The 27655-nt window shown below is 42.1% G+C and overlaps 1 protein-coding gene across 8 annotated transcripts in view; it reads right to left on the bottom strand.

Annotated features, from left to right (window-relative positions):
• lyst (lysosomal trafficking regulator) overlaps positions 1–27655 on the bottom strand; it is a 52158-nt gene that overhangs the window by 12938 nt on the left and 11565 nt on the right. For 5 of the 8 annotated variants that reach the window (XM_026308476.1, XM_026308477.1, XM_026308478.1 and 2 more), the window contains 22 exons: positions 24370–24568; positions 21692–21782; positions 18808–20914; positions 15034–15982; positions 14746–14931; positions 12259–12415; positions 10453–10664; positions 10257–10323; positions 9526–9635; positions 8510–8873; positions 8271–8427; positions 7985–8158; positions 7734–7894; positions 7082–7272; positions 6193–6438; positions 5238–5411; positions 4203–4352; positions 2960–3097; positions 2683–2881; positions 2474–2602; positions 971–1592; positions 264–444 (listed from right to left, as the gene is read on the bottom strand). In XM_026308476.1, the coding sequence (XP_026164261.1) occupies positions 264–444; positions 971–1592; positions 2474–2602; positions 2683–2881; positions 2960–3097; positions 4203–4352; positions 5238–5411; positions 6193–6438; positions 7082–7272; positions 7734–7894; positions 7985–8158; positions 8271–8427; positions 8510–8873; positions 9526–9635; positions 10257–10323; positions 10453–10664; positions 12259–12415; positions 14746–14931; positions 15034–15982; positions 18808–20914; positions 21692–21782; positions 24370–24568 (6964 nt within the window). The remainder of the gene's footprint in view (positions 1–263; positions 445–970; positions 1593–2473; positions 2603–2682; positions 2882–2959; positions 3098–4202; positions 4353–5237; positions 5412–6192; positions 6439–7081; positions 7273–7733; positions 7895–7984; positions 8159–8270; positions 8428–8509; positions 8874–9525; positions 9636–10256; positions 10324–10452; positions 10665–12258; positions 12416–14745; positions 14932–15033; positions 15983–18807; positions 20915–21691; positions 21783–24369; positions 24569–27655) is intronic. The other 3 variants (XM_033325573.1, XM_033325572.1, XM_026308479.1) reach the window with 3 other exon arrangements.

The following is a 27655-nucleotide window of genomic DNA, read 5'->3' as shown; positions in this document are numbered from 1 at the left end:
TAAAGGAATAGTTTAACATTTCTGGGCACTCATTTGCTACACTCACTGATACTACTATTGTAGTCACGAGCCAGTTAGCTTAGCACAAAGACTAGAAAAAAACGGCTAGCCTGGCTCTGTTCAAAAGTGGTAAAATTTCACTTGCTGTGAGCCATGTGACAGAAAGGTGCTGGTTTAAAACAGGAAGGCTAAAGCAGTAAAACACAAATTCTGGTGCTAAATCATATCTGTCTGAGGCTAATCAAATAAGGTGCTGACCCAACCTTCATGACTCCTTGTTGGATAAGAGGTGACGGGTGGTTGACCAGGACAATGAGGGCCTCTGGCTGGATCAGTTTGTCCATCACTTCCTCAAGCATCAGGTCAGGCAAAAGCAACAAGATGCCCCTCAGGAGATCATAGAGCCCACAGCAGATCAGCACCAGGCAGTCCTCAGTGCTGGACCTGAACCACACAGAGCAGACCTTAGTGCTAAAATGCATGATCAAAAAGCCAAATTCCATATTTAAGCCATTGTTTTTTTTTTCCATAAATATTTTCTGCACTGAAATGCATAAAAACATGTGTTTATGTCACGCAGCCCACATTTTGTCTAATAAAAAACAAAGGTGACTTTTGAGATAACAGGCCTTCAATGAAGAAATCTTTTTTTAAATTTCCTATTAGATGAAGTCATGGAGCTGTCTGACAGGTAAGAATAGACCAAAGCTGTCACAGCAGGATTATAACCATAACCAAATTCTCTTTGAAGACTTTGCAAATACCTACACAGGATCAAAGAAAAACTGTTGTTGAGGTATTTATTTTTTTAATTATACACAGCAACACAACTGACAGACGAAATTTTTAGAGACTGTTAATGCTCACTGTAAGTCATTTATAGATTGGCCCTGGTTTGGTGTGGGCTGACTAAATTAATATTATCATTAGCAAAGAGTATTTGGAACAGCTTTGTACTGTGGCAGCCTACTTGTCAGTGGACTCAGTCTTGCTGTGGGCCCTGTCATATCCAGGAGAGTAGGTGTAGCTCTCCCAGTCTTCAGGCATGGAGCTTCGGTCAGCTGCACTAGGCCAGCGGCCGACTGCCAACGAGCCGTTTGGAGCTGGGAAGGCCAGGCCAAGACTGGCCAGGTTGCTGTGGCTCCTCTGGAAGGACTGGATCCCTTTGAGGCTGTCAGGACGCCGCGGCGTCTCGTCACTGGCCCAGTCAAACCTGTCCTCAGACTCTGCGCCCCCAACGCTGCCTTCAGCCAAGCTGTCCACCTCCGCTGCCTCATCCCGCTCCTCCTCCACGCTGATGGAAGGGGTGCGCTGAGCTCCTCCCTCACCTGTGTCCTTAGAGTCACAGACTGTCTTGGCTGATTCGCAGCTGCTGAGGAGCTGCTCGTCACATCCACTCCTCCTGAGTGTCTCTGTACTGCTCAGAGCCTGCTGAGTGGCCAAGGAGACCCCATCACCTTCACCAGCCTCATTTGAGCTACCGTGTCTGAGCCGTGGTGTCTGCTGTGGGGAGGAGTATGGAGATGGTGCAAAAGTAGGTGGTACCAACTGATCATCACCTCCATGTTCAGGGGAGAGAGCATGAAATTGACCTAGAAAACAGAATAGAACGATTCTGTAATGATCACACTTAATCACTTAATAACTGGAAGCTAAAAAGGTCCTTTTTGTATGCAGGTACAATGTACAGCATTTGCATTGAAACCTTATATGCATATATCCACATACCTTATATCCTTATATGAAACCTATGCCTGTCACTGAGATGAACAACATGTGGCAAAGTGCAATCATGGCTGGTCATTGGCAGAAATGTACATTTCAATATGGTAAGATAGGAAAGCACATGTAAACACTTTGAAGGAAATGCAAGATGTTTTTCTATGTGAGCTTAATCTCATTGCATTATTGCAAGTTAGCAAAGCCACATGTATTTCATTTATACAGCACTTTCCAAAAATAAATAAATAAATAAAAGTCAAAAAGCATGCTTATGATGAAAAAAGAGGCTTATAAATGGAAAACTACTTAAAAGAATAAAAGCTCAGACAAATGAGGTACGATGGCACAGTTAAAGATATTTAAGATGTGTCATAAAGACGTGCTCTGTGAGAACTGCAGTTAAAAGCAGCAGTTTACATCTTTCTTTTACACAAAAAGCAGAGGAAGCTTGGAGGAGAGCTTCACGAACACAATGACCTAATGCTCATGCATCAGCTTTTTCCCACAAGTAATGGTGTTTACTTTAGGCAATCTGGTGACTGTAATTCATCACAGAGAGAAAACAGGGCTGATACAGCACTAAATGTTAAAGACAATTTCTTGTTAGAGACATGTGCACTTAAAAAAGTACAGCTGATCGTTCTATTTAAAATGTTGGTCTAAGCATCAAACTAAAAAGCTATATTTAATTATTTTCACTGATGCTTTGCTTTAAGGCTAGTGTGATATACTGTAGTTGAAGCAGCTGTACCTTCATTAGGAGCATCAGTAAAGACAGTTGGGGAGAGTGACAGCACAGAGCTGCTGGCAGACTTTCCACCACTGTTGGAGTGTCTCAGGTACATAATGGACTGCACCTTCTCCTGGTACAGCTTCCCATCTGACAGAGACATCAAAAGTCCATTAAATTAATGGCACTCTGAACCAGACGTGCTGCTTTCAGCCGTACTGCTTCCTCACCTATGTGTAGTGAGAAGTAGAAGCTGGAAGGAGTGTGGCACACGTAGGTGTTGGTAGGTGGGTGAACAGCCAGTAGGAAGTTGTAGATAAGTTTTAGCAGATTTATGTCCGGTGGTGACCCGAGCACCTCCTGGATGATTTTGACGAAAGACAGACAGACTTCCTGCGGGATGGCAGTCAGATGCTCGTCCCGATGCTCCTTAAGACAAACACAATGCTGTAACTAATCTGAAAATGGGAAGTGTAACATGACAGCGGCTTCATGACAGTGGCCTACCTGTAACACCTGACAGGTGAGCAGGAAGCGATGCACTACTTCAGCCTTGAGGAACTGACGGATGTTGAAGACCTGATGAGGATGGTGCACCCTGATGAGGGTCTCTAAGGCTGCAAGCAGCGTTTCCCACACTCCACACTAACAGAGAGAAACCACAGTGACTTCCTTCAGAGGCAGACACACTGATTCTTCATTATCTAATGGTGGACTTGAGAGCACTATCACTTTGTGCACTGTTGCACAAAAAGCGAAACATATAAGCTCATTTTTCAAACTAATAATTTTATCCATGTGTCTTACCTTTGTGCAGTTTAATCATTAAACCATAATTAACCAGACCACACGATTCACAGTCCATTATTGTTTCCTCCCCGGATATTTGGGTTTGTCAGGACATAAAATATAGATGAATATTATTTTAAACCAATTAACTCCTTTTAAATCTTGAGGTTTGGGAAGGATTTATTCCAATCTTCAGTCAAGACCACTGCCTTTCAATTTGAGAGCATAATTTCTTGTTTAATGCAAAATTCTGTAACACTATTGTTCATTTATGCTGAAAGTCATACAAGAAAGTGAAGTACATGTAATAAAGCTGAGACTGGATGAACCTGATTAAAAGGTGAAGTCAGCGCCCGCAGGAGACATGCCAAGGAGTAAAGTGAATGCACTGTCATGGTGGCCATGATCATGTCATTGGCCAACATCGTTCCTGGCATTTTATTGGCTGAGGGATTTTAACATAATTATTATACAAACATCCAAGGACAAGAGCAGAAATCCAAGAGCAGTAGTTTCTTAAGTACACAGCTGCACACTGAGTGCAAGGAGAAAGACTTAAGCGTGAACACAGGAAATTTGTGCAAGCAGCTTTATATCTGGGAGCAGGCTCAGTTTCGATTACAAGTCACATGTGCATGATTGGAGTGTGAAGGCAGAGTTATGAGAGACAGCATTATAAACATGAAACCAAGAAAATACACTCTCAAATTGCAAGACAGTGCTCTTGAATAAATATAGGAATAAATGCCCATAGAGGAAGGTGTTATATAGTAAAAACTGACGTCAATGAGCAAGTAATTGCTAAGAGTAGGTCCGGAGATGTATAAATGTATTACCAGCTCATCATAAGATGATGATGTTTTGAGCTTGTCTTTCATTAGGAATTAGCAGCATCTTGGGAGAACCTAGACATGTGGAGACTCAGTAATACCATCATATATTAATAAATATATAGATTTACCACTGCCTTGGCCCAGATTTTCCAGTCCAACAGGATGTCTGAGAGGAGCCTGATATCCTGCACCACAGCCATGGACTCTGTGTCCAAACGAAACTGACCGTCATCCCCCAGGACAAGAATGGGCCCACTGCAACATCCATCCAGCAGAGTCTACAGATACACAATTCAACCACTACATCAAAAACAGAGCCACTTCTATAAGAACTTCCAGAGTGCTGTTCAGTCTACTCAGACACATACCGCAGAATACTGATAATCATTACATTGCCAGAAACAATCTTACAATGCAGAACCCCAGACACAATGAAAATCAATAAATTATCCATGAAATTTTTTGGAGTGCTTATCGCTCAATCAAAACCAGTGCCATTTACTCCCTAAGCAGCCTTGTCTGTATTGACCAAAGTTGATCATTTGTGACCAGCTTCACTGCAGTGGTCATAAATCTTGCAGTCCTTTGGGTCTCTGGCAGACTGAGGTAAGATAGAAACTTGTAACAGTTTGTTACATTATTAATCTGACTGACAAGTGAAATCAGTTTTAGACCAGTAAAAGTTTAAATTTCTTGAGTTTTAAGAGAGATACAAAAGAAAGGTTTCATTTGCAGCATAAATAAAAAAGTACAAGTGAAACTAATTCCAACTGAAGCAGAGCATGTTTCTTTCCTTCATTCATTGGTGTGATTATGGGTGTTTTGTATCACTAATCAGTGCAGTTCCTTTCTATACAATAGAATATGTGGAAGCCTAAAGCGACAAAGGCAATCAGAGGTACTGTGTGACTCTGCAGGGGCTCAGTGTTTTATCAAGTCAGACAGAATCCATTTCAGCACACAGTCATCACACAGCTCAATTACGGACACAGCCAGAGGGTCAAGTAACAGCAGGGTCACCGACACCGGCTCGGAGAGGCACCACAGCGCCAGGCTGGCTCCGATTCATGGCTAAAAACAAGTGGCGCTGAATATGATTCACTGTGCAGCTCAGTACAGGGTGAGGGCGCAGAATTCAGCAAAGAGTTCAAGGTGTGACTCACTTTCAGCATATGATATCCCACGATACATTTTGACTTGATAAGGACCTGATGGATCATAGAGTAACCATGGTAACAGTCCATTTCATGAATGCGGTGTTGGTTAAACTTGGACAAAGACAGCAGCACCCGCAGGGCCAGAGCCTGGGTCTTCTCACAGTCACTGAGCTCCACCGTCTGGAGATCGCAGATCCCGGGGTAAGAAACAAAAAACAGGAGACAGAACACACAAGGAAACAAAAGACTGAGCCAAATGCATGAGTGTTAACAATATCGGTCTGAAGATGCACTTTGTACTGCTTTATTTCGGTAATTTCACACTGCTTCAACTGTCTTCTCATAAAAAACTAAAATTAAACTTTGTCTTTAAAACTGACATTAAAGCTCGACATCTATTAGCAAAATGTGCAACAACACTGATATGACTTTCGTCATGCCGAACAGGTAGGCAGCCTGTAACTGACATACTGTAATTAATTAGGTTCCACTTTTAGACCAGGATGAAAAATGTAGAGGGCTTTTGTACTTTAAAATGAAATGCCTTCCAGTGACAGTTATTCATAGCATAAAAAATAGTTGAATACAGCAGTCTATAGGCTTTAAAATAACATGAGTTTCCAAACTAGTCTTGTAAAACTTTCTTTTGTGATGACATGCAACATTGAGAATCATTTGATGATCATTAATTTCTGCTGTTTATATTGTTTGTCAGCTCAAAATGTTGCATAGGAATACCAAAGGAAAAGCTGACAAGCAGAATCTAATGCAATCAATGTGAATATGAGTATTCAAAGCTATGATCCACATTGTCTAAATGTCTTTGAGGTGATTTACAATAGCTTTAAAACTGAATTTGTATTTGATCTCTGAATGTGTTGTAATATATCTGTCTAGCTTTCACATCAGTTTAGAAATATTATTGACTCAAGAGCCTTATTAAAGATATGAATCCTCCTACCTGTGCAAAGAGGAAAACAAAATTTCCTGTTCCTCCAATCTTGTGTAGCACACTCTGCAGGCCTTGGCTTTCAGTGGGAAGCAGGGCCCTGAGAGCGCTGAGATCCAGGGAAATACTCTGCACCTCTTTGGAGCTGAAAGGCCGCTGGGTAACCACTGTCTTGGCCTGACCTTTCAGCCTGATTACAGGCTCATAGATGGTGTAGACTGTGGGACTGCTGGGGGCGTACACTACCGCTAAGCTCTCCTGTGCAGAAACACAAGACTCACAATTATCTTTTTCAGCAAAGATAGCAGATATATTTGTATAGATTTGTAGTATTTTAACTTCAAATAATTTATAATACTAGACATACAGATATTTGTGTTTAAATAAGTATCCAAACTAGCATCTAGCATGGAGTGAGACGTTGGCTAGACTTAGCTCGAGTATAAACGAAGTTATAAAGAGGTGGAGGGGAAGTTCTTCATACTTGTCTTATTCCTTTCTTTTCTTTTTTATCAGCAGAGCCATTATCAACAAAACCATTAGTATTTAATGGGAGAAAAACTATTTTCAGTCTCACTGAAATAGCTGCAGCTTAACTGTAATAGCTTTTTCCAATGGGGAAAAATTACTTCCCACCATGCAGTATCATTAATGACAACTAATTGGAACAGCATATTACTCATACACCGTGAAATGAAACAATGAATGAGACATGGGAGGGATTTGCTATGCTTACAGGGCACTTGAATCTCAAAGTGAGTTGTTTCACAGCCCTGTCTATCTGCATTTTAACACAACCGACATGCAGAAACAAGACAGTGACAATGAAACATATCTTTGTGTATTTTGTAATATTTAAGTGCATATTTTGTGTGATGGGGATGTTGAGACAAAGACTTACAACCAAAGTTGTTGTGTCCACATCCTTGCTCTTTATCAGGATCTCTCGCACATGCTCACACTTCAGCCCTTCCTGAGTAACAAACTTGGAAAATGTCCCACTCGGCTTGCCATATTTGCAGGGCATGATTGAGGTGAGGTCAGGCCCACTGGTGTACAGGTAGAAAGCCTCCTCGGATCCTATTCTAGACCCTGAAATATAGAATTATGAAAACAAACATTATAAAACATGACTAGAATCTGCTACCTATGATGAATTAAATCTCCCCTACAGACAGCAGTGGGGTTTGAAGGTTGGGGCTGCCTAGACTCAAGCCAATCACAGCTAATTATGAGCAACAAGGAATATATTCAGTATGCCTCCCAAGAGAGAGTGGAGAATCAACAGAACACCACTTTTTACAGCAGCCGGTCTTTTATAGCATGCAGACTATATACACTTTTAAAATACATCTTCACCACATATCATTTAATGTGCAGGATATAGAGATGGTGGTAATCAACATACCATCAAGGAGCCGCACTGACAACAGACAAGACATTATAAAGGATTAAACTAGTCTGCGACGCCTGCAGGTAGAGTAAGATGATGCGTGTCTTACTGGGATTAAGTGTCTAAGAAATTATGGACACCTGATTCCAGAGACTCCTACCATTAAAGAGAAGCACAGTGCCCATGCTCCAGTGTCTTCCCTGCTTCAACAGCTCCTCAGATGATGATATACAGTGGCCCAACATGCAGAAGGTCTTGTTGCTGTCAGATGATAAACTGGACTTTCTGGGTAGGGTGTAGTCCAAAGAAACCTCACATTTCCTAATCAAGAGAGCAGTTTTAAGTTGAAGTTAAAATTCACTAGAATCAAAAACAAACTGCTAGATAGTTAGTCTTGCTCCTGTTGCTCACCTGATACCACACACCCAGACAACCACACTGCCGTGGATGTTTTTCTTGCCCTCTGGCTGCTGGGTGTAAGTGAGGCCAAGGTGCTGCCACTGGCCCTGCCCGAGTAGTCCCTCACCAGAGTCCGCTTGTGCCAGCAGTCCTGCTTTTAACTCATCATTTGGGTCTATACAAATTCTGAGGGAACATCATGTTACAACACTTCAAGGGCCATAAACTGGGAACATGTACACAAATAGTAACCCATTCTTCACACACATCTTTGGGACTATTCTATGCTGCAGCTCACCTGAATGTGAGAGAGCCTGTAGAGAAGTCCGCCCACACTTGAAGCATTAGTGCCTTGGAGCCCATGGAGAGAATATGAATGAGGCCTTCCTCTACTAAGCTTGTCCCAGCCTGGCTGGAGCTATGGTGTGACCCAGGTGCAGTGGGGTTACTCTCATCTGGAAAACAACAAGACAATGTTTGGTCTGTGTTCATGGATTTCATGCTTTAAAGGGACTTGATTGGGTATCTGTTACCGACCTTTGTTGTTTTCCCCATCCTCCGCATGCTCTGCCACTCTCAGCCACATAGAAGTGCTGAAACCGCTGGCCATGTGGGGCCAGCAGTTCTGCCCTACAAGGGGCAAATGTAGAGGAGCGATGTGCCAGGGAGAGGAACGAAAGTGGGTTGGTCTGTATTCAGTATCTCCGTCTCTGCGCCCCGGAGAGAGTTTGCCCTTCCAGAGCACACCAACACTTTTTCCTCCAGCAGCACCGCTCTGTCTGGAGGAAGGGGACATGCCTGGTGTAGAAGCCCCAAGTATCACTGGAAAGTTCAGGAAGTGAAGGGGTTCCACATTCATGTTGGCTTCAACAATTTGTAGGATGCCATTCAGTAAAATCTCCTGGCAGGAAACAGAAGAATTCGGAAGTGACAGATTTGATAAAGAAAACACCAGTTAAATTTAGGCTGACACTACATATCTGAACTTTTATCTTAACTTTTCAATTAAGATTTTTTGGCTCCCTAAAAATAGTTAAATGAAGACAAAATCACCCCCATACACCTTACTGAGCAGATTGACTACTGTTTTAACTTTTAACATCTGTAACATCTGTGACTCTTCATCTGTGCAGTCCCTGATGTGCCTTTTTTACAATGACAATAACCACGGGTCACTTTGTTACATTCACAGGGCTAAAAATAAACTATTTTCTTCCCTTCTGAAAATGTATTTCTTAGAGACAGGTTATTAATGATGCCTCTTGTCAGATATAACACAGAGCTGTGTTAATAAGTTGTAGCATCTGTTTCACACTCACTGGTGTTAATGGTATTTAAAATGCAGTAGGCCCGGAGAAGCATGAAGTGTTGATGAATTTTAAAGAGAAGAGGTGAGAAGAGAGTGTGACAGGAAGGATGTGTAACAAATAGGTTCTTGTTCCTGCCAAGAAACTGAATATGCAGACACTGTGAGCATAAGTCATCAGTGTCAACAACCTGACCATAAGCTAACAGAGCAGCTTTGAGTGACTGAGTTTGAGTTTGCTATTTACAGTAGGTGGGGTCTTCTCCAGGAAGAGGCGAATCAGCAGAGCCAGTTCCTCCGCTGTGATTCGCGGGCTCACCATAGCAACCAGCAGCTCCACTAGCACAGTCTGGCAATCTGAATGTAGACCAGTGAAGAGCACATTACATAAACAGTCTTCATTCACTTGGGCATGCACCAGAACACCACAGGCAAAAAACACAAAACAGCATCATCCACCACTTTCCAGTGAAGATGATCTCTGGCAAAGACAAAGAGCCATAGACATAGCACACTCAAATCTAAAATATATTGTGTCCAAAGTGTCAAATTATTAAAATCACTCATATCATTCTGTCATGTCATTCTGACATTGGGTGTTTGAGCCACAAGAGACCAGTCGAAAAGGAAGCTCACCAACACTTCCAATAAATTTCACACCAGATTTTGCGAATGTTAATATCTTATAATGCTCAATAAGATAAAGACATATTTCAAAAATATAAAATCAGTCCAATAAACACAGTTTTTCCCCTTGAAATCCTAAAATTATTCACAGAGTATGACGTTTGAACCCTGAGGACCCAGTCGAAATGTCAGCGACAGAAAAAAAAAACAAAAAACAAAAAAAAAACAAGAACAACAAAATCTTAGCAACACAGCAATGTGAGTCTTCCCAATTTTTTTATTAGATGTCAGACAGGAACAATATCCTACAGTGTAAGATAAGACAAGAACAAGCCAGAAGAAATAACAAACCTGTAATGGAGGGGTCTGTTTGGCTGAGGATGTTGTGAAAGGATGTCAGGATGGTTCTGACTCCTCCCTATGTGGACCAGAACCAGGGGTTAGTCATTTCCTCACAGCACAGTTGAGGTACACAGTTGAAGTAAGACAAAGAAGCCAGTAATCTGCTTAAGTATACTGCAAAGCAGAGAGAAGTGATCAGTCTGACCTGGTCATAGAGTAAGGAGGCATTGCGGTGATTGGCGCGCACTGCGCCCAGCAGGCTGTGGAACACATGACTCATAACCTCCAGGTCTGGGGAGCCGCTCGCGAGTAGTTGCAGCTCCATAGTGCAGATCTCTGGGAACAGCAGCACACCACGCCCGGGCCCATCTGCCACCACTGCAAACTCTTGCAATACAGCGGACTGCACGTTCACCCCTAAAAGACAGACACACCCAGGCGAGATCAGGGACACAACATGGAGAGATGAGAAACGTCACACTGACTGGCACGCAACAGAAGCACACACTGCCAGGCTGTGGTGCTCAAACAGCTTCATGATCCAGAGGCATTCCCTGCTTCATCTCCAACCTCCTGTCTTGGAGGCAGCTCATAAAAATGAATTAGCCTCAGTCCTGTGCTCAGTTCCAGAGCAGCATAGGACTCCCCTCATGATTTACAGGAGAGCAGCCTAGTAGGCTCTCACACAGCGTCTGGGACCTCCTTTTCTTAACGAAACTCACTGTGTCTCCCTGCACACAGCTACACAACCACACGCCCAGAAACATATAGCTCTCAGTCAATATAAAACTTGCATAATGACCGTCATCTCTTCCTCCTTTAATACCATTTTGCAGAAATTTTAGATGCAGTTGAAGTTTGCAGCAGCAATCCACCAGCTTGCAGTCATTTTCCGTCATTTTCAGTCATGTCGTTTTCCTTGTGTTTTAGAAAAGGAAGTAAATCTTCAATTCACATTTTAGCTAAACAGTTAAATACAGTTAAGAGACTAAGAAATGTAAGAAAAATAGACACTGCAATGCTTGAGGTTAATTTATTTATTTGTCTAGCATGAGGTCAGCCTTACAGGCTCACTCTTTTCCAGGACATTAAGGTTTTCCAGGAAGTTAAAGTCTCTCATTTCTTGGGGACTTTAAGTCACAAGACCCAGCACATGAGGCCACGGAGTGTAGCTGTCGGCCGTGGGCTATAATGTAAAACAATGACCCTATTCTGAGTGGATGAAAAAGCAAGAAGGGTGTAATCAGGCCACATTTTTAACCTGCAAAACCAGAGTGGAGAGACAGAGCTGACACAAGAAGCTGTTGTAAGAAAAAAAAAAAGCGCTCAGACGCTTTAGTTTTCTGCCCCGTCATTTATACGCAACAAAAACTACCCACTTGTTATTGCCAAACATCCTCCACAGCCCGCCAAAGGAGGATGTGTTTTTTTTTTTTTTAACATGACAGTAACAGGCTTTATCTGCATTTACTCTACACTGCAAACTTCCCAAAAAACAATGATAACTTCCTTAATTTCAAGTGAATTCAAGAAAATGTAATAATGTATAATAATTCAACAAATTACTTGACTGAACAGTTCAAGAGTGGGAGAAGCAAGGTTTCCCAAGGCTAAAGATCACCAGGTTTAGAGGTTGAGACCAATACATGACCTCTCATCCATCGAGATCAGTTGACATTTATTACGAGCAACAACAAATGGCAGAGAAGACAAAGTACGAGAAGTAAAATGATTTATAGTGGTCTTAAAATAGCCCCAGGGAAGTAATGAGGCTGAAAAATGAATCTACAGTGAATAGATACAAGACTTAAAAGTAAACAGCAAACAGTGCAGAGAGGTGAGGTGTGTGCAGTAGCTGTGGACTCTTGAGGTGGAGTAAATGGGAGTAGGAGTAGGAATGTGAGAGAGAGAGTGTGTGTGTGTGTGTGTGTGTGTGTGTGTGTGTGTGTGTGTGTGTGTGTGTGTGTGTATGTGTGTGTATGGTGTGGCAGTAATGTAAGTGTGGACCTACACTCTTCCTGCTTCGCCATGTCCTCAGGATTGCTTTCACTGTCAGCGTCGTAGCCCTCCTCCTCCCCCGGGGGCTTGACGCCACAGCTCTGCACCTCGTCCACCTCCTCAGACAGATCGCCGGCTGGGGACACCCCTTCCGTCACCACCTGGAGCTTCTGACACAAAACAAAAAGGGGGAGAAAGAGTGAGACAGAAAGAGAGGAAGCAAGTCAAGAAGAAAACCCATGAATTTTAATCTAATAGAGTCCAAATACGACCTCGCCGAGATCATCGTCTGGTAAACCATCAAGGTAAGATAAGAACTATTTCACAAGAGCTTACCCAATTCCGTTTTTAAAAAGTAAAAAAGCTCCTGGGCTAAAAATGTAACACTAACAAATACTAACAAGCCGTGCTCTTACAACTAATTCAGTGAATAAATTGCCAACAAAATGTTGTCAAGTGATGTGCACAAAAAAAAAAAAGAAAGAAAGAAAAAAAAAAAGTACAAGATTTTGGTCATAAGACAAATATCAGCTGACTTGAGCGGCACTCACACAGCCCAGTTCCTTGATGTGAACAGTCAGTCATCATATGTACACGTAGGCAACACACACACAGACAGACACACACAAACGCGCTCAAGTAAACATTCGAACTATAAACCATTCAAAGAGGAGGCTTACTGTAATACACACCTCTGTTACTTTCAACATTCATGGCAGCTGTGATAATCAATAGCAGGTGAAGTGAACATTTCAAAGAATAGTCCGTCAGTGGACAAACTTTGTGGTGGACGACTAATCTTGGGAGTTTTATAGCACACACTTGTAATGGATAAATGAACATCACACTCTGCTGGGCTCATGGAGAAAGAACTAAGCTCTTAGGAAATAGGTAAATCTATTATATAAAAAGCTAAAGCCTCCAGTGTTGCAATGGGCTTAGTCAGACAGGCATTTTAAGACTCGGGGTAAACACATCTAAGGCTGTGCGATAGGAGGTGCCCACTAGCAGACAGCAGTCATTTAAGGGAGGACAGCAGCAGAAAAATTAGCACCTTTTTCTCCCTGTATTCATCTCAGCTCCCTGAACAAAGAAAAGCAGTAAGACGTCTGGCCCTACCCATATATGGCCTTAAGAATCTCTCCTTAATGTAGACTTCATTGAGAGTGACCTAACTGAGGAGGTAGGAACTGGTGTGACTGAAAGACTTCATTTCTCACCTGTGCTGCTATTGTGACAATCTCTCTTAGTATCAGAGATTTTTTACAATACGTTTTAAAGAGGAACAGACAGTAACATGTATAAGTAACATCAGCGAGGTGTTAAAATGAGGCCATGCATGCTCATGTTTGCATCCAGTGCTTGCTCTAAACAAGGGCCGTCATTATTTACGTCTGCTGTTTTGTTGTACATCAGGGAGATAAGAGCTGCTTAGCAACATAGCATGAGTGGCCATACCCAGCAGCCCTGATGCCTGACAACGCTTGGCTAGAAAATGGGTTTCCTTTCACTGTATGCTTTCCTCTTAAACAAACACTACTGCTTCTTTATGTTTTGCCATGTTGTTCAGCCAAAGGAGCCGCAGATACAATGTGGTGTTGTAACTGAACACACACTTCATTATACTGGGAAAAAGCAATGAAACAAAGCAACTGTAAATTAAATATGCAGTTTGTCCGTCTTTTGTATTAGTATTTTATCAAGAAACGATTCATTATTCATCACTGGATTAAGCTCTCTATTTTTCAGCAACACTGCCCATAATCATCCCATTGACAGTGGCTCAATGACCACAACTGAATGTAAATGAATATCACTGGGTAGCACACAGAAGATGCAGTTTGTTGAAAAATTGTGCGATCTCTCCTGTATCTCCTGTATCTAGTCCTCACCCCTGCCTGACAGCTACAGAAGCATTTGCCCATTTGCCACCTTTTGATGTTGCAGGCTAAGTGACATAGGAAATGAATGGATGGACAGAAGACAGAAAGACCAGGCAAGCAAGAAAATGAAACATAATTTGCTCCTAACTAATTTGCTTCACTCCAATTAGTTACTATTTTTAAGAGTATTTTGGGGCTATTGGAAATTATGGGAAAGTGATGAGATGACACTTTAAAACCCCAAGCCACCGGGGTGCCTCCAGGCACTCATTTTAAAATAGCAGAAAATGAAATCGTATCAACATTCGGATAGTGGTTAAGCATATCCACTTTATTACGTGGATAGCAGGCAGTAAAGATGAGTAGTGGTTAGTGTAAGCAGGGGATTTCTGCAGTTGTATGAAAATTTGGTTAACAGGTTCAGATGAAAAAATTTAAAAAGCCTAATTTTTACTGAGTAGATACTCAGCTGAACAAGAGCTGCATATGGTGTTGAACACTGATGGCATCTAGCTGTTAGGAATCAAGTGTCTACCTGACAGGCTATAACCTGAACTTGCCTACTGATACATGAGTAGCTCAAAAACTAGAATATAAAGGGGGCATGCAACACTCACTGGTTCTCTGAAGGCAGGACTCACCCTGTCTGGCTTCTCCTCAGGGGGATCAGGACAGGATGACACCCGGGCCAGGGCCACTCTCAGGAGAGAGTCAAACAGAGGAACAGCAAGGTCTGAGTTCACAACCCCTGAGCGAGAGAGCTGGTCTCTCACCTCAGACAGCGTCTCCTCCACTGACTGCAGCTAGAGCAGACATAGCAGTGTAAATGAAAACAGGGGAAAATGTTTCTTTTTGTGGCCAATGTGGTGAGAGTTTACTTATTAGTATGATATAAGATGACAAACCTGATAAGAAAGTTCAGGCTCTATCCTCTGCAGGGCTGAGTTAGAACTATGTAGACAAATAGCCAAAAGAGCCTCGAGGAGACGAATACTTTGCAGTTGCCATTCTTCTTCCAGTTTTCTTGCTGGATCTTTGGTCTTTCCCTCAGCTGGACTAGAGCAGAGTGCGTTGGCTGAATCATTAGTGGACTCCTCCAGTCCTAGCGGAGTGGTTGACACTGTGGACTCAGGGCTGGCTTTGCCCTTAACATCTCTCTTCTTCTTTGTTTTTGCATCCTTGGTCTTACAGGAAAGTTTCTGAATAACCATGGCCATGAGGCGCAAGCAGACATCCAGCCCTCCCAGCTTGAAGAACTGCCTCTGAAACAACGGGCTAGCCAGGTAGATCCACTGACACACTGACCAGACATCTGCAGCACGCCGTACCTGCTCTTTGGAGGGCAGCGTCACGCTATCTGGGGACAGGTAAGGTAGCCGGCCGCCAAGAGGTTCGCTGGCTGTACTGTCATAACCTGAAGTGTCCTCAGAGTCATTGGCTGAGTCCCGGTCAGAATCAGCTTCTTTGCTGACGCAGAGGAAGGCCACACACAGGAAGAGGTTGATAACATGGAGGTGGGTCTCTGCTCGGCCGTGCCCTTGTCCACGGCCCTGTGTGCTCCGACCCTTGTGATATGGATATGCCTCCTTTAGGCCTTCGTAGAACTTGCTGAGGCTCTGCGAACCCTCCCCAGACGCTCTTGACCCCAATTTCTCTGCCAGGCCCAAGACAGCCTCCCTTTCCTCAGCATCAGCACTCTCCAGCTGCTGAAGCACCCTGTCAGCCTGCTGGTTTCCAGTGCCTATTATCAGAGTCTCAAACACCTTTAAAGCCAAAGAGCGGGTCTGGTCCAGGTAGACGAGCTCTGTCACCTGGCTGAGACCGTTACAGCTAATAAAAAGGTCTCGGATCACCCTGTAAAAAAAAAAAAAAGTCAAAAGAAAAGAGAATACATGTTATGCATTACACACAATATACAAATATGGGAAATTATAAGAATAGTAGTTATATATATGCCACTTAGTGTCCAAGAGAAGGATTAATAGGGCGACAAAACAGGTACAGCTAGACGTGAAGATGTAGATGTGTCATGTATAGATGTGAAGTGCACATTTAAACTCTCCTACATCTCCAAGCAATTAAAATAAATATTCCCTCTCAGTCTAATTAAACAAACTCTTCTACAGAAAACTAGTCAACCAGCCACTGGTAAGCCACTGTCAACATGCTCCTTCTTTCACTTTCTCCTATTAGGCTGCAGAGATAATTTCCCCTGGGGCGCAACAATGCCTCTAAAAAAAATAAGTCAACTTCTATTAACATGATAAATTAACTGTGAAGGACGCTACGCACAAAAAAAAAATTGCACATGAAGACACTTGTAATTTTTGTAAAGTTTCAACTGCATATGTATTGCAGTTGCTTTGTTATCTAATGTGGACAGGTGAAATGTCTCTCACACTGTACAGATGTAATCTTATTGTAAATCACACTCTTAGCAAAACAATGGTGACATTTTATGCTTTTTAAATGTGTTTATGACTGATACATGCACAGTACTGAGGGAATGATAAACAATAAATTACGCTATTACAGCACAAATTATTTTAAAAAGCATAATACATGATCACTCCTCAGAGAAGGTTAATCAGCATTTGGTATGAGAAAACAGCAATCTCAAGCCATGAGCTGAAATTAAACGTAAATTTAACACTTTACTCTCAGCATGGGACAGTCCACGCCGTATGCTCTGGAACTGAAACAGATGCTCAGTTGAATTTCTGAGCTTGGTACATGAAATAGATAAATTTAATAGGTTATTAACATGCTGTTTTTTTTTTTCTCTAATTCAAACTCTTTCGCTAGCTTTCCTGTAAATTAATGCAGAGTTAATTAATTCTGCTTTTGCACTACATTTCCTCTTTTCATTAGTGGTGTGCAAGTCAATCAGGGTAACTATCCATTAGCCCGCATATTTAAAGCTCTCATCTGAAATGTGGAGCTATAGTGTGCTGTTATGCAGCAGAGGTGGTTGTAAGATGAGGAAGAGTGACTTACGATGTCAGAAGACATACACTTTGGAGATTACTTGTCTTTTAGGTAATTTTGTAACAACAACTTTGACATGCTTTTTAAATCAGTTAAAAAAATAAATAACACTAGCATTAGTTGGGCTGACTGGAGTTTCACCGACTTGTAGTGTTACTTGTAATGCCCATCCACACTTAAAAGGCAGGTGCATTACATTAAATAATGATGGCTGTCCTCATCCACGTCTGGTGTCTGTCAAACAACCTTAACAATATAATATGTTTGATATTCAGGTCAGCTAATGTTGCAACTGTTGAAAAACATGCAAATGAGCAGAATAATCTGACAGTGACCATTTACAAGAAAGGACAGTTTTGCTGTATGTAACTCCTCACATTCATGTTTACATTTGGCTGTCTCATGAACTATAGTATGTTGATTAAGTGCGGTTAGGTTGATAAGTTAAGGTGAAATTTCCGTTTGGTCTCACCCACACCGGCAGTAAATGGGTACAGAAGTAATTTTTCTATCTCCATTTCATATGTTTATTATTATTTGATTAAGAAAAACTAAAAGTGTATTTGATGCAAACTGCAAACATCAAGTAAACACCAACATAATGTCTGAACAAAAACATGTTGAAGACAGTGTAAATGTAAAAAAAAAAAAAAAACACTACTTATGATCTTTTAAAGTGACACTTACTTGACAAATAGTGACAATTACCCACTACACTGTCATGAGAACCTAAAACTGGCTCTAAAAGTGTCTTTTGAAAGAAATGAAAAACATCACAATAAAAGCCTCCGAATGCCAGTCAAACTTGAAGAGAACAGAAAAACATCCTCTGAATCCTAATAAGAAAACCCAGCAGCACACTGCTGACAACAACAGCATCCATCCTTCCATTTTCTGTACCGGCTGATCCTGTGTAGGGTCGTAAGGGGATACAACTTATCCCAGCATGCATTTGGCGGAGATGGGATACAACCTAGGCAGGTCACCAGAGTTAACCTGTCACACTTGCAAAAAAGGCTGATTCAGTGGCCACTTAATCTGCATGTGTCTGGATTGTCTCATAGCAGAGAAATCTATATTCAACTGATCATAAAACATTATGCATGCAGTATTACACACAACTCAATTTTGCCAGCATATTATTATACAGTATGTATCCAGACAAACATCACAATCACCTGTTGCCGTCAAGACTGCTGTACTCGTAACAGTGTTACATAAAGTCAATATTCCTCCACCTCTCACTCAGTCCACAAAGCTGCAATGAATTATTGATTAGCATCAATTAGCAATGACCCTCAGAGACAGATCCAGTGACAAACAATGTCCAAACTAGATTAGGCGTCCTACTTTGAGCAGACTGATTATATTTGCTTTCGGTGATAGACAGACACAAGGAGCAGAATCTATGCAATGGGATTTTTCAAAAACGCAAACAACTTACTGATGCTCCTGAATGATGCTCCTGATGCTCCTTATCTGAAGAACTTTGCTGTTGTTAGACAGCAACTACACATCTTTCTAACTGAACTATGTATAATTTAAAAACATATTTGGCAAAACCCTGAATTGCAGCACAGTTCTAAGGGGAGACTGGCAGCCACTGAAACCACACAACAAGCACTGAAAAAACAGAACAAGGAAAGTAAGGAGTGAAGATAAAACATGTAAAACCATTTAAAACAGCTCACCTTGATTTCAGGAGCGCAGGTAAAGTTTGCAGGTATATGAGTAGTACCTCCACAGGCAGGCACTGTGTGTGATAGCTGCAGACCTGAGTACAGACAGTGGAAACCCCCAGCTGCTGGGCATGGTGGGCGAGCTCTACCCCTCTCTGCAGCACAGGGTTGAAGATGTGTGTGTAGAGCTGCCACTGTACTATAGCATTGCCCCGCAGGGTGAGGTGACACACATGCCCAGCTATCTGCTGACTCAGCTGCCAGTCCTCACCAAAAACTAGCTCTTGGTAGGCCTCCAGAGCATCCCACTTCCACAGCATGTCTTCTGCACCCCCTCCACTTGGCAGAATACCCTGGGAGCGGTAGCACAGACTGGTAGAGATGGCTGAAGGCTCCCCCTGCTGCAGTGTCTCCTCCAGGCCTGGTAGCTGACTGCTGTCCAGTGTGCAGATGTTACAGGAGGCTAGTTTGGCTTTCTCTGAGGGCTGCCCCCCACCAAGCTGATCTAAGATCAATCGGCCTAGGACACTGAGAACATGAGACTGGTAACTACGCAGACCTGGAGCTTGGAAGGCATGCAGCAGGGGCCCTACCACTGAGCGGGGATCCATACAACAGCAGATTCCAACAGCCTGCACCCCAGCCAGTACCTGCAGAACAGCTGGTCCACTGGGGGAGAGACGCTGCAAGAGCCGCAGACATTGGTGGGAGCAGGCAGCAAGGCAGCAGCAGCGCTCAGGGTAACGCACTGCATCACCATCCATCCCTTCCTTGCCTTCTCCTTCCTCTTCAAAGGGGTTGCGTCTGGCCGCCTGCTTGAAAGCAGAGACAGGCAAACCTGACAGGTCTCTGTGGTGATGCATGAAGTGTGAATATTCACAGCGACGATGACGTCGTCGGGCACACACGGACTGATGCAGCTGCTCTGACTTTGCTTTTTTGACAGCACTGATGATCTTGAATAGTCCTGCGACAAGGCCTCGTAACCTCTCTGAAGCCTCACCTCCTACTTCAGAATCCCTGGCTCTGCCAAGTCCCTCCAGCCGCAGCACTGTGGCCTCAAACAGCTCCAGACCACGGTGCTGGACAAATTCATGAATGAGCTCCAGGGCCTGACTAAAAAAAAAAGGGTTGGGTGTGGAAGCCTGCAGGCAACCAAGCAGCACTTGGAGTACTCCTTCTAGAAGCTCCGGCAGCAGTAGTGCTCTGTGGCGATAGCGGGAGAATGAAAAGTCATCCTGTACCTCCTGTAGGGTTTTCTTGGGCCGAGGAGCAAAAGGGTTAGTCTGTCTGTCTAAGCAGCTCCGGATTTTAAGGGTAGCTCGCAGTAGGTCTGTCAAGCTGCGCCTCAGGCTATCTGGGAGGGTCTCACTCCGACTTACATCCACTGACATCAGGTGTAAGATGGTACGTAAAAGCATCCTCTGGACTAGGGCAATGGGTTCTTCAGTCCAGCCCCCAGCAAGTTCCTCTGTCCCTGTTCCACCTCCACCTCCTGCCCCTGGACCACAGCAATCTCCAAACTCAGTCAGAATCTCAGTGAGAGTTGGTACAACACTGACTGCCAGGCCAGGGTTGTGGTTGATGCTCATGTCAAACTTACAAACCTTCTCCAGTAGGGACAGCAAAACATGGCAGAGATCAAAAGGTGAGTTCTCCATGCGGTTAAAAATTGATATTGCAGCTGGGTCTGTAAGGGTTTCAGTGTCTGCCATATGGGAGCCAGGGGCTCGAGGGTGTGGGTATGGTGCACTCATGGTTTCTGTGGTGATCGTAGCAGTGGACTTTAACGCTGGAGCCTCTGAGCGATGATGCTGATAGCTGACTCGGATGGTGGAGCCATGGGATCTTCGGCTCCTCACACCACCTGGGCCTGGGACAGCTTTGTCTTCAGAGTTGGCTTCTGAATCTGAGGTAGAAACCTGGGACTTGCGAGCATCCTTTACAGAGTATCTCTGCGCGGTTCTGCGCAACCTCCGTGTCTTCCAGGTGCCACTGCCAACACGGGACCTCTTCACAGAGTTTGGTTCATCTGTTGCAGCCTTCTGTCCTGCTCTGGGAGGGATGGCCTTTACCTCCCGGCTGAGGAATACCTCCAGTAGGGACGGCAGGGTGAAATCTGCAAGCACACAGAAACATATGTCATTCTGGATGTACATAAAATGCACTTTTAGATAAACACACAAACCCAAATTCTACACTGATGTTATATTACATGCCTGTTAATGTCACAGTTAAGGATTTTAAGACACAAATAACAGACTTCAATAATAGGAGCCAGCTGCATGTCAACAGTCATGGTTTGTTTGTTAAATGTACACAGTAAAAATTAATTAAAGTAGAAATGTCTAGGCTCCATGTTAGAGAGGATTAGCAGCCCTATACTAAATACCAGTGTCATCCTGAGGTCACAGGCCTCTGCAGCCATTAGTCCTCCACTGCTGTGTGGCTGCTAATGTTTGTCAGAGTAGGCTTTATCACAATGGAGACTCTGGTTAAAACCTATTTGTGCATCTCAAAATGAGAACAGGACACAGTGTACAGTATCAAGAAAGTAAGGAAGTTTGATGAGAGCATCGCAAATACATATGCACAAATTTCATTGCCATCTCATAAACCCATCAACCCTGATGCTGAAACTTTGCTTAAGGCAATTATTGGTGAAAAAGGATATAAAAAATTAAAGATGAAAGAAACAACAAAGCCAGAGAATTTTGTAGCCCATGAAATGCAGTCTGCAACTTTGTCCGAGTTTGTTTCTACAAAAACTGTATGTACGTTGAAATCAGTAGTTACAGACCAAGAATTACAAGAGTAAAATGCCATTACAGCTGACCAACATGAGGTATGTGTGGTTAGCATTAACAACAAACACCGAGTATTTGTGGGGACAGACCTGGGGCTTTTTCCTCCTGCACGGGGATCTTCCAGACCAGCGGTAGCAGAGACAGAAGCAACGTGAGAAGCTCCTCCCGGCAGGTCAGCTCCTGAGAGTGCAAAAGAATCAGTGAGGTTACCTAGAAAGCCTCACTGCCCTTCTCCCTTTGGTCACATGCTGATGTCACATGAAGACACTCCCACTGAGACACACACTTGTCCATCTAAATGTCCCTATAGCTTTTATTTCTTTCAACAAAGACAAACACAGTTTAGGATTTGCATGGTATTTGAGCTTAACACATTTACAAAACATCTTCAACCAGAAACTATTTATTTGTGTGCATCTTTAGTTAGTTAGTCTTTTGTGCAAGCATAAGCAATGTAGCATCTACATGAGAGCCTTACTTCTGAGACCCTGGGGATCTCATGACAATCCAGGGCATTCCTCACAGCAGAGAGAGAACCAACCCCTTTATGTGTTAATTAAAAATGATCAGCTTGTTGATTTTGCAAGACCGTCAAAACTTAAAGCATTTTCACTGCATAATACACACTGCATTAAATCATTCAATGTTGTGCAGTCAATTTTTTTTAACTCCAGAATTACAGAATAATTTTGATCTTTGGAAGATCAGCTATTTCTTGATTTCCTTAGCATTCAACAGTGAGGATGATCATTATCATTGAAGTACATTGAGGTATCCTAGGTAGAGTGAAGAGAAAGAAAAGGTATGATAAAATAAGCTGTTTCTTGAAAGTTATACATCTGTCACTTTTCCTCTATTTATGCATAGATAAGACAACTGCCCATTAAGTAACTCAATGTTTTCACTAGATTCTCTGGTTTTTCTTATAAATAATAATCTTCAGTGGCATTTTGTATACTCTAACCACCTTTGACTGTAAATTATAGAGCTTTTACCTAATTGTAGCTTAACTGCAGTTAATGATGCACCCTGAGATGACAGTAGCCAAACATTTAACACTTAAAATCTCAAATAAATTTTACCGAGACCAAGGTTGAGTCATCTAAACAGCATCAGTTTCCATAGCAGACAGAGACTGTGAAGTACAGAGCAGGAATATTTAACAGCACAGTGGAAGAAACTACACTCAAAATACATTTTCTACTCAATTCAAGCCCAGCCGTTATCATTTTAAACACTTTGTGTTTTGAAAAACATTGACTGCACTAAAAATCTAATTTTCTCTCTGGAGGACAGATTCATAATTCTGTTCTATCGAAAGACAACCACCATTGCTGGTGGATTTCTCATCCAGCGATTATCAGTCCACTTGAATGGCCTTGGTGCATTATAGCACTGAATTTTGTGGGCATTTAGTGTGTTTCCCACAGCTGTCCTTGTCACACTTTCTATAAAGTTAATTTCACATGACAAGCTTCATAGCACTTAACACCTCATGCAATGATTATGTTTTATGAAGGCTGATACTGGACTCAGCAGCAGGGAATGTCTGATGCAAGGAAATGTTCAGAGGTCGTACTATTTTCAACTTTGTTCTGTTTTTATACACTTGACTAGTCATGTGAAAGCCCCATCATTCACTCTGGGCAAGAGCATCTATTAGCTTTATGTTAATCCAAGAAACTCACAGATCAGACCACTACATAAACAGTGTGCTGCAGCCAGAACTCTGCTGGTGAAGTAGGTAGAGGAAACACTGGGCTCAGTCAGAGCTTGGTGTTAGATAACAAAGCAAACAACCCTTGCTATTCTCACTTAACATGGGCACCTACGTAGTGTTTACAACTCAGACACTGCTTTTGGTACAGTATGTCTACAAATGAAGTCTAAACCCTAACTTTATATTGTATTATATTACTAAAAATGCATCAAAAATAGATATATGATGCCCCCTTCCAAAAAGACAGTGCTACTCAACTGTTTTAATTTGATTTGCATATCAGCATTAACATCTGTGCAGCAGCAGCTGAATGAAAAGATCGCTTTCTGCAGTCAGACAAGCATCATGTGGTCACTGCAGAGCTCATTTCTTTTTTCAGATATATCTACAGGAAAGGTTGCATTTAACAGCCAAACACAAATAGCCAGCCTAAAAATGATTTTTTTTTAAAACGCATTATCTCATCTCAACATTACCTTTTATAACTTATATATACATTTTAACTGAATGCCATCTTGTTTGTACAAAACATTGTGTAGAGTAGCATCATAGCGTAATGTCTTTTTCACTAATTACTCCTTTAATCTAAACCAGCTGATGACTATCTGATGTTTGCACAATCCTTGTTACTTTTATCATGCTGTTTATTATACTGCATTTTTCTGCAAACAGTTTCCTTCTGATCAACAGATAGCAGTTGCCGCAGTGGTTGTATAAGCTTTTGTGCAGAAATGTGAATTTGTCATGCTGATATAGAACAGCTGCATTAATAAAGGCATTTGATGTTTATTATTATATCTTCAAACATGTGTGGGTCTGCAGCATCTCAGTTCTCTATGAGAGCAGCTTGTACAGTACACATGCTGGGTTACCTTGTCCTTTTTCAATAGTCGTGCAATCAAACATGAGTTGAGATCACAACAGCTGCAGCTGTCTTCTTTGTAGTGCAAAATATGAAGTGACAATATTTGCTGCTGTACAACTTTAAATGCACACACTGTGATTTGGCTTCAAGGGGAAAGATGGGGGTACTTAGCTTTGCCTTACCTGATCAATGATGGAGTCCAGTGTGCTGAGCAACAGGAAGCCCCGCCCCCTCACCAAGTACTCTCCCAGTGCCACCATGTGACTTTCGTCCTCATCTTCCTCCCGTGCCTCCGCTCTCTGGGCCACCGCACTGCATAGCTGATGAACATCAGTCAGGAACTCCCTCGCCAGTGTGTTACTGGCCCCACTCATGTCTGAGCTGCAAAAAGGAAGGAGCAAGAAAAACATCATAAGGCTGTGGCACAATTAAATCAATCACCTCTGTGCACACACCCAAAAACACTTTGTAGTATAACAGAGTTGCCATTAATAATAAAATCAATGCAATAGGCTGTTATAGTTGCATGATTTTTTATCCAATACTGAAAATGAAAACCTGTGAAAGTATGAATTGCCCAATTAAATTTCAAGCCACAAACTTTATTTCTCCTGTTGGGTGATTCTGAAATTTAAATCAAGGTAGAAATACTGACTTCATGCAAGTAATTTAAAAGGAAAATGAATAAGATTAGAGTTTGTCTCACAGTATGAATATAATAACATAATCACACATCTGCATATTAAGTTAAAGCAGCAGAAACAGATGTATGACATTACTTATTTTCTCTATGCAGATTAGTGCTCACTTGTTTTCTAAAATGAATAACAGTATAAAAACTGTGGCTTAATGATGGTCATGCTTAAGTATATTTGGGAATTTATCTGTAAAAGAAGTAACGTAACAAAACAGGGTTTTAATCACATTACTTATTCCTAGAGGGTCAATAGGATTAGATACAGCAGTCTGGATGCTGACTGCAACAAGTGAAAGTAAAGAAGAAAAAAAAAACTAAGTTGATAACATGGTAAAACCCAGACGCACTTTGATCTACAATACCCAACTCAATAATCAAAGCCAAGTGTTGGTCCATACATGCAATTTATAATCAGATGTTACAATCTGGGTTCATGTAGCTTGACTGTAAATTAGAACCTGACTAATTCTACTAATACTGTAGCATTCATAGAGCGCCGCCAAGCTACCATGCTTATTTCTGACACAACCATGTATTCCTGTAGGCCTCAATATAAGACACACACCTCTTTCCATGCACCATTTAAGACACACAGCCTCTTTATAGGACAACACAGTTCAACATGAAGTGTTCAATATAAATTAAGTCCATCAGGACTGAGCCATAGTTTAGACTGAGCCTTTTACATAGTCCCTGCCTGCTCTGATCCAAACCTACTTACAATAAGATGTTGGCAAGTACTGAGACAAAATGTGTAGAACAAAAGGTTATTTCTGACACTAGCCTCTGTGATATATAGTTATCATCTTACCAAATGTTAGTGGGCCAAACAGTTTTTCTCCAGTCATCTTGTGAAAGCCCCAAGCTCGGCTGCAGCTCTGCTGTCTCTATCTGCATACCTCCTCACACGACTGCTGAGTGAATTATCTGTTCTGCAGCACAAATTCCATTAAATTGGAATTTCAAATGGAGGCTTTCCAGATTCGCAGCAGATCAGCGTATCACATGAAAGCATGTGATGTCACATGGCGCAGGGGACTGGCCTTGGGAATACTGACGAGTCCCCAGTGCCCTGTGGAAGACCTCCATAATCAACCATCACTCACAGTAACTGTCTTTGTATTCTCCACTACAACAATTGTTTTGGGAATTTTTGTAATGCACAAAAGGCCTACTGGGAACAAATGGAAAAACGTATCGTATTCAAGTAAACTTGATTTCCACGTTGGCACCAGCCTCCTGTTGTGGTTTGAAACCCATCAGGGGCCTTTCTGTGTGGAGTCTGCATGTTCTCCCTGTGCTTGTGTGGGTTTTCTCCAGGTACTCTGGTTTCCTCCAGTCCAAAAACATGTATGTCAGGTTGATTGGTGACTCTAAATTGCCCATAGGAGTGAGTGTGAGTGTGTGAGGTTGTTTGTCTCTATGTGGCCCTGTGATGGACTGGTGACCTGTCCAGGGTGGACCCCTGCCTTTCACCCAAAGAGAGCTGGGATAGGCTCCAGCAGATCCCTGTGACCCTAAATAGGAATAGGCGGGTAGAGATGGATAGATGGATGAATTTCACCTGAATTTTACTTTCACTGAGGAATCACTAAAGGGTTTTTAGGCCATAAGTCTCAGGTCACAGGTTTCTCTTACACAGTCCAGACAAAGATCTAAAAGGTTTTGACATGCTATCAACATTACTGTAATTTCTATTAAAGCTAGTGTGTGTATAGAAAACACAATTCCAGTGTAAGCATGAATCACCAGGAAAGCTTTGATAAGTGCACGTACTGCATCTTAGTCTTAGACTCAGGACCAAGAGAAATGTACAGTATGTAAATACAGTATTAAACTAGATATTGTACAATCTTTTTAAAAAAAAAAACAGAAAAAACAATTGACATGCTGTACTGAATTGGGACTGCATTGCCAGAAAGTCAAGGGAGGTTAAATACAATAAAAAATGTTTTCAAACACATTTTTTTCATTAAATATTAAGAACATTACTTAGATAGCTGTTCCCCAGCTTTGTGCCACAGTCCCCCCCAGTTGCATTATCATAAGCACAAGGTAGTGATTAGAGACTTAGAGCGCATGAGTTCCATGGTCGTCCTACTGTAAAAAGGCATCTCTCTACAGCAAAACTCAAATTTTGTGTTTCCCCTGTGTCCAATTATTGTGATGTTCTTCACTTCTACTGCATTATTTATCCAGTAGAGGTTTTACTCAACTTTGCCCCATTTAGGGGAAACACAATATAACAGAAATGATTTAAAAAATGGAAAACATATGTTTTGTTTTTTCACAGCAAAATGTTTTCTCAAGAGATTAGGTACCTTAAGCAATGCATATTATTCAAAGGTTGTCTGGGTTAGCACAGTTCCACCTAATATACTGTAAGAACGCAACAAACAATGACATGAACCAGGATTCCTGTGTGTACACTAAACTGGTAATGAGGTGGCAAAACCCATAATGATGTCATAGAGGCAAATACGGCTTATCCACATGATTAACTGCATCAAATAACTACCGGTATGTGGTTCTACAGCAAACAATAAGAGATTAAGGTTGTGCAATAAAGGCAGTATATAAAGTAGACGTAGTGAGGTGTGACATTGTCCTGTGGTTTGCATTGAAGCCGGTTTGAAGAGCAGACTCTCCAAGGACTACTACGACATGCAAGAGGCTATGGTGTGATCAATAACGCTGCTGAAGAACGTGTTCAACTACTGTCAATAGTTATGTATATCATGGATATACACATATATCTACTAGCCACTGTT

Source organism: Mastacembelus armatus, chromosome 15 (assembly GCF_900324485.2).
Source record: "Mastacembelus armatus chromosome 15, fMasArm1.2, whole genome shotgun sequence".
Classification (NCBI taxonomy): Eukaryota; Metazoa; Chordata; class Actinopteri; order Synbranchiformes; family Mastacembelidae; genus Mastacembelus; species Mastacembelus armatus.
This window is presented reverse-complemented; position numbering and strand designations above follow the sequence as displayed.